Source organism: Hippocampus comes, unplaced genomic scaffold (genome assembly GCF_001891065.2).
Source record: "Hippocampus comes isolate QL1 unplaced genomic scaffold, H_comes_QL1_v1.1 scaffold412, whole genome shotgun sequence".
NCBI lineage: Eukaryota > Metazoa > Chordata > Actinopteri > Syngnathiformes > Syngnathidae > Hippocampus > Hippocampus comes.
This window is the reverse complement of record NW_017805343.1, coordinates 26,702-34,394: the sequence shown is the minus strand read 5'-3', so window position 1 is coordinate 34,394 and position 7,693 is coordinate 26,702. Positions and strand designations below refer to the sequence as shown.

General features: G+C 41.2%; 1 protein-coding gene across 4 annotated transcripts in view; it reads right to left on the bottom strand.

The window, feature by feature from the left end:
- The window catches only part of abcd3a (ATP-binding cassette, sub-family D (ALD), member 3a), a 30,164-nt gene extending 23,406 nt beyond the window's left edge, over positions 1–6,758 (bottom strand). For 2 of the 4 annotated variants that reach the window (XM_019871844.1, XM_019871845.1), the window contains exons 1-4: positions 6,398–6,758; positions 5,037–5,073; positions 2,624–2,722; positions 756–844 (exon numbers count right to left, since the gene is read on the bottom strand). In XM_019871844.1, the coding sequence (XP_019727403.1) occupies positions 756–844; positions 2,624–2,722; positions 5,037–5,073; positions 6,398–6,498 (326 nt within the window). In that variant the 5' untranslated portion in view covers positions 6,499–6,758. Of the gene's footprint in view, positions 1–755; positions 845–2,623; positions 2,723–5,036; positions 5,074–6,388 lie in introns of all 4 variants that reach the window. The other 2 variants (XM_019871841.1, XM_019871843.1) reach the window with 2 other exon arrangements.
- Between the last annotated feature and the right edge of the window lie 935 nt (positions 6,759–7,693).

The window sequence follows — 7,693 nt, the reverse complement described above, 5'->3', positions numbered from 1 at the left end:
CTTGCAGCAAAAATTTTTATCTGGCCCTCCGTCCATTTGACTTTGACACCCCTGATTTAGAGCATTCCATTAACCTCGCATGCATGTTTTTGGAATGTGGGAGGAAACCGGAGTACCCGGAGAAAACCCACACAGACCCGGGGAGAACATGCAAGCGCCACATAGGAAAGCCGGAGCTGGAATCGAACCCTTCATCTCTGCACTATGTGGCCAATGCATTAACCATTTGAACCGGTTCAATTCCAGCTCCGGCCTTCCTGTGTGGAATTCGCATCTTCTCCCTATGCCTGTGTGTGTACTCAGATTTCCTCCCATATTCCAAAAACATGCATGGCAGGCGATTGAACACTCTAAATTGTCCCTAGGTGTGCTTGTGAGTGAGGATGATTGTTCGTTTTATGTGTGCCCTGTGATTGGCTGGCAACCGGTTCAGGGTGTCCACCGCCTACTGCCCGAAGATGGCTGGGATAAGCTCCAGCACGCCTCGCGATCCTTGTGAGAGGATAAACCGGTTCAGAAAATGGATGGATGGATGGATGGATGGATTGATACAAACACACGATACAATCCTCAAAAAATTAGACACTTTTTATAGACACTTCATTTTCTTCCGAATGATAAGATGGTTGGAACCTATCCCAGCTCTCATTGGGCCATTGATGGGACACACTCTGGACTGCTTACCAGCCAATGGCAGATATAAAGTATTTATGATGTAAAATACAGCACCATCACAACTGTGAAAACAGCCTGACCTTTCGATCATGGTTCCATTCTGGATCATCCATACGTCACAGTAGGTCCTTGCCACCAACATCACGGCGATAAGGATCAGGTATCCAGTCTAGCATGAAAACAGTGACAAGAGAAGAAATCTCACAGATTGTAAAACACTCTTGATGATAGTGCTTTTTTATCATTCCGTCCTTGCTCACCGACTAAGGCTGAGTCAAAATGGCGCCAGTGACCTTGACTTTTGGAACCAACTTATCAATTTTTGAGAGATCTGTCATTTGTGGTGCAACTTGATGTTCAATGATGTGTTTTACACATGTACACAAACCAGCAAATATTATGGAAATCTTTACCTTTATACATGTCAGTAAATAGGTGTGTTCGAAAACATTTTTTGACCAATATAATAGAAGGCCTCATGAGTCAAAACAAAGCGAAGTATCGGGGTTTTTTTTAACTATACAATTCAATACCATAAAGATGACTTTGATATGATATTTGGATATTATATTTTGATACAATACTTTTCTGAAAATAAACCTATTCTTGTCAAAGGTCATGCCGAAAAAAAAATTCTTCCATTGGATTTTATTTTAAAACTAGCTCAGATTGACTGTTTTGAAGATAAAAAAAAAATGTGACAACAAGCTTAATATTCTAGCATACACAAAGTGCAAAGCAACAAAGTATTTCTCCTTCTAAACAGAAATTTACCTTATCATCAGATAAAAGTGAGATTTTTATGCAATACAACGTAAAAACCCTTTTAAGGACACACACACACACACACACACACACACACACACACACACACACACACACACACACACACACACACAGACACGACGATATGAAAATATACAAATTTTGAACTTGTATATTTTCATATTCAATTAACCTGCTGCAGTGATTGTTCTGTTGAAAGAACAACTGTGAGCAACAGTCAACGATTTTGCCAAAGGCTTACATATTTTCCTTCAAAAATATCAGCTGGTCTTCATTCATTCATTCTTCATTCTAACCAGTCGTGAAATCCATAGACGTGACGTGCCCAGCTCGTGTGCGAACGGGAAAATATGCCTCTAATCGCATTGTTGATTCTTTGTGCATTTGCAGGGTATGTAGGAGAAAGAAGTTGACAAAGTGGAGCATGTCACCATGATGACCTTTGTCACTGGGAGAAAGGATCCTTTGCACCCACCAAAAGACACTGAAGAGAGTCATTGATGGAACACTTGGTTCCTGAACAAGTACAATGTTAGCCATTTGGGCCAAAGATTCATTAAACAATAAAAGGGTTTATTAAGGAATTTGTTGTCAACCCAAAGTGTGAAAGCTTTCAAGTCCAGGTTAAAAAAACAAATTATTTTCCCATGCCTGTGATTGTGATTGACTTCTTTTAAAGCATTTTTTTTTTAATCAAGATTTTTTTTTTGCACTGCATGTTCTAATAAGCTATCTTTATTTCAAGACCTTGTTTTTAAATGTCTTTAATATTGTACAGGGTACTTGTAAATATGTGATTTATGAATAAAGCCTGTTATTCCAAATCTATGTATGTCAGTCTTTTTTTTTCAAATTCAGCATTATGACATTCATATCAAAAAAATTATGGCACACCACTTAGTAATTTTTTTTTACGTGGATAAATAGGTTAATTATGTACCTTTGGTCATCTAGTGGAAGAGCGTTTCATTGTTTGCCTGTTACTATATGCGGTTGACCAATACACATTAACAATAGTACATTTCTTGTCAAAATAATTCAAATTGGATCATTTTCTGCAGCACACCTGATAATCTCTGAAGGCGCACTTATGTACCATGGCACACTGGTTGAGAATCAATGTTATAGAAAAACAAAAGCCAAGATAAGAATGAATTCCTACCTCCATGCAAAAAATCTGAGGTACCATGATCCGCAATATCCGTAAAATTCGAAGAAAGAAAATTCTGTCGACTGCTGCACGGTCTTTCTTGCCATCCTTCTGTGTGAAAGACATGACAAATAAAATTGCAATTAAGAAAAATAGAATAATTTTAATTGATATGATCATCCATCAACCCATCCATCATTTTCATCTTATCCGGGGTTAGGTCACAAAGTCAGCAGCTTAAACAGGGAAGCTGAGATTTCACTCTCCCCAGCAACTTCAGCCATCAGTTCTTCCGGAGGGATCCCAAAGCGTTTCCAGGCAAGCTGGGAAACCTACTCTCTCTAGTAGTGTGTCCTGGGTACTATGGCCAGTGAGACCTCCCAGGAACACTCCAGCAGGGAGGCGTCCAGGAGGCATCCTAATTAGATTCAGCCACATCATCTGGCTCCTCTCAACGTGGAGGAGCAGCAGCTCAACTCTGAGTCCCTACCGGGTGGCCGAGCTCTTCACCCTTCTCTCAGGGAGAGCCTGGACACCCTGCGTAGGAAACTCATTTTAGTCGCTTGTGTCCGGGATCTTGTTTTTTGGACATGACCCACAGCACATGACCATAAGTGAGGGTAGGAACGTAGAGGGAGCAGTAAATCGAGAGCAGTGCGCTTTTTTTAGCTCAGCTCCTTCTTCACCATGACAGAATATAGAGTCACATCACAGCAGACGGCGCACTGATTCGTCTGTCGTTCTCCCACTCCATCTGCCCTGACTCGTGAACAAAACCCCAAGATACTTAAAGTCCTCCACTTGGGGCAGGATTTCATCCAAGAAGTGGAAAGGGGGCGTTCCACACTTTTCCGACTGAGGACCATGGCCTCAGATTTGGAGGTGGATTTTCATCCCAAGCGCTTTACAATCGGTTGCGATCCGGTCCAGTGAGAGTTGGAGATCACAGCTTGAAGAAGCCAAGAGTACCAAATCATCTGCAAAAAGCAGAGATGCAACTCTGAAGCTCCCAAACCTGACCTGCTCCACGCCTCGGCTATGGCAAGAAATTCTGTCCATAAAAATTATGAACAAAACAAATGACAAAGAGCAAGCATTGTGGTGTCCAACCCTCAGAGGAAATAAATCCGATTTACTGCTGGCAATGCAATCCAAACTCTGGCGGTACAGGGACCGAAATGTCTTTATCAGTTACGTCGCACTCCCGAAGCACCCTCAAGAGAATGTCCTGAGGGACACAGATGAATACCTTCACCTAGTCCACTAAACACATGTCGACTCGTTGATTGAGCTTTCATACACCCTCAAGGACCCTGCGGAGGGTGTAGACCTGGTCCACTACTCCACAGCCAGGACGAAAACCACATGGCTCCTCCAGATTCTGATATTTAACCAATGGACTCCTCTCTAGCACCCCTGAATAGACCTTACCAGGTAGGCTGAGGAGTGTGACTCCGCTATAAATGGAACACACCCTACGGGCCCCTAAAAAGGGGGACCACCAACCTGGTCTGCCAATATAGAGGCACTGTCCCTGATGGCCATGCGATGTTGTAGAGGCGTGTCAACCAGGACAGCCCCACAACATCCAGAGCCTTTTGGAACTCTGAGCGGTTCTCAACCACCCACGAGTCTTTGCCACCGAGGAGCTCTTTAACCACCTTGGTGATTTCAAACACAGAGATAGGAGAGCCCACCTCAGAGTCTCCAGGCTGGGGCTCCTCAATGGAAGGAGTATCAGTGGAATTTAAAAGGTCTTCGAAATATTCTCACCACTGACTCATAACGTCCCGAATCGAGGTTAGCAGCACCCCATTCCCTGCTCGACACCTCTCACTGTGGGCAATGCTATAGAGCGGATGAGTGTCCAACCCTTCTCGAGAGGACTGGTACCAGAGTCCAAGCTTTTTGTGGAGGTGAGCCTGATTATATCTAGTCAGAAAGAACATCTCTGACATGCAGCCGAGCTCGTGCTCTTTCACTGCCAGAGAGGTGACGTTACACATCCCTAGAGCCAGTTTCTGTCGCCGGGAATTGGACCGCCAAAATCCCTGTCTTTTGTCACTGACCAGCTCACAGAGCACTCGATCCATTGGCCTCTCCCACTGGTGGTGAACCCATGGGAAGAGGGAATCACGTTACCGTTTCGGGCTGTGCCAGCAAGCAATCGCCAGCGAGCCCCACCTCCAGGCCCAGCTCCAGAAGGCGGCCACGGTGAGCCGAGTCCGGGCACCGGAAAACATGTTCCTATGTTATTACTCATTATAAGGGTTCTGTGAGCCATGCTTTGTCTGGTCCCTCACCTAGAACTTGTTTGCCATGGGTGACAATTTAGCTCCTCTGATTATTGGGACACGCAAACACAGTAAAGTGATGGCTCACGGAGATGTGATATTATTATAATATTTGAAAAAAATCCACTTACATCCAAGTTGAGCACCAAATCTGATCCTTGTTTTGGGCTGCAAGAAAAGAACAGAATTAGTCTGACAATACAATACAAAACAACACAATAATCCTGTTTTTTAGTGCGCTTTCACAACAGCTGCAGCTGTAACAAAACAGCTAACATAAAACAAAATGACAAACACATCATATATATATATATATATATATATATATATATATATATATCAAACATAAAAACACGGACAGTCGTGCCATCATCCTATATTGTCCACTGTTTCCTTTGGCACATAGCCATTAACATCCCCTTGTAAGAGCTGTTATTTATTAAAAAGAAGAAGAAGAAAAAACGTTATTTGTCTCACAATGGAGTAATTCAAAATTTACAGCAGCAAAATACATGAAAAGGAGAAAGTAGAAAAAAAAACAAGCATTACCATGCACAAAAAGAAAAAAACATTTTAAACAATTTAAAAAATGGACTGTAACACAGTACAGAGTGAGATATAAATATAAGCATATATGCATAAATGCATATATTGAGATGGAAAAGTGGTTGTGAGTACGGCATCGCATCATAGTCTGTAAGAATTACAGTATTTCATAAACGCAAACACAGTAAGCTGACAAGTGAAGCTGAAAACGCTTGGCTGACAGCACTACATATAATACACCTAACATAGGAAAATGGAAAAAAAATTAGTCCAAGTGATTTTTTTTCCCATTTTAACAAAACATTTTACATTGTTTGCTCAATACTCAAATGCTGTTGATGTACCTTTTGTTTTTAATACAAAATACGGTTAATTACCACATTACTGTCTTAATAACATTTTCGAAGCAAAATTAATCTGATGATTTAGGGAAACTGATAACACACTATGGAGCTAGACTTTGCCAACATGACATGCAAATATTAACCAACCGTGATTTGAAAATGCACAATGACCTTTGGCATATTTTAACCAGAGATAACTTGAGAATGCCTGACATTTGCATCGAAAAAAAGGGGAAAAAAATAGAAAATAGGCATTGATCACGATGTGTTCGAGGTGATTTGTTTAATTAAACTACACTTTTCAGTGGCATGAGATTACATGCATAAGCAAACTGAATGCATTTTAGCGTTGACCAGTCTCAATATCAATTTGACAAAGCATTCGATAGTCTCTAGTGAAGAGTAAAAGGTTAGCCAACTTGAGCTGACGAGAAGTTTCGCTAGCTACATATAAATCTGTGTTCCTTCCGTCCTGCAATTTGAAGTTTAGCACACTTAGATGGTCACCTGTCAAAGTCACCAACGACCAACTATCGAAGAACGCGCTTCAGGTTTTCGTAAATTACTTTCGCGTTACACCATGATCCACTTACCCGTGCTGCTTTTGCTTTCGTCTTCTGTTTCTCACCACATATAACACCAGCAAAATGGCACCTGCTATTGAGGAATTCTTGGCTGTGACATATTTACTAAAAGCCGCCATTGTTTCAACACAAGGGTTGATCTATGGGTCGAATGGTCTGTATGTGCTTCAGAGACGCTGCGTCGAAAAAGAAGATTCGACGAAAACTACTTTACGCCTCAAAGTCTGGTATTACGCTACTTAGACTTTGGATCTCAAAGACTGTTTGTTGGTATTTCCTTAATGGCTAAAAACATGACCATGTTGTCAAGTCTGCTTAAGTAAGAGCCAGATTCAGGACTGCTAAATGTTTTAGGGAAACGATGGTCACGTGATACTACACTTCCTCCCACATTTAGTAAAAATCTCTGCCCTTATAAGATCTTTGTCTGGCTAAAACAGGATGCGTGTGGTTTCTCTTTTTTCCTGGTTGCATTATCGCCGTCTGTCGGCCATATTAAGGAAGTAATGTTTTTTCGGGTTTTGAACATAACGGTACAACTCAATTGGGGATACCGGTATAAAAAAATTGACTCTTTTCAAGAGGGAAAATAAAACTGAACAATGTGTGGTTGAATATTGTAGGTTATATCTGGTTCACCTCCATCCAGGCCACAATAGTGAAAAAATGTCACAATAGTGAAAAAATGTCATTTGAACGGGTAACTTAAATGTAATTCTGTTTGTAAGATGGATTCCATCTTTTCCAATCCTGCCCAGTAAACAGCATTCTTATGGTTGTTGAAACACTTTGCATGGTTAAATCTGTCAATTATCTGAAAAGACACGTTTTTCATTTTTTGATTTTATTTTTTTTTCTCGAGACTTACACCAGCAATACTCAGCATCACACAAGAACATCTATTCGAGCTCCTGAAGAGCCATGTAACATTTTTTTTCTGTTTCTACAGTTACAGAGCTGCTCTATTTTGTAAAGTATTGCGAACGGCACACCGGATGTTGTTGCGTGAGACACTTCCTGTTTCACGTTGTATGGGGACGCTCCGAAAGATGGACTCCATTGGACTGCAACTTCGTGTCCTAAGCCAAGCACAGCCTGTAGATATGTATTTTAAAGTCAAGTCACGTCAAGTACAACTTTATTGTCAAATGTGCAGTATGTACAACATACAGCACAGATGAAATTTCTTCCCTCTCAAACAGACAAGACAACAAGAGGAATTTTTTTAAAGGAAAGATTATGTAAATGTATGCCATACATTAATTAGTGGCGTGTGTTCACAGTGAATTTACATTTGAGGGACGTTCCAATCAG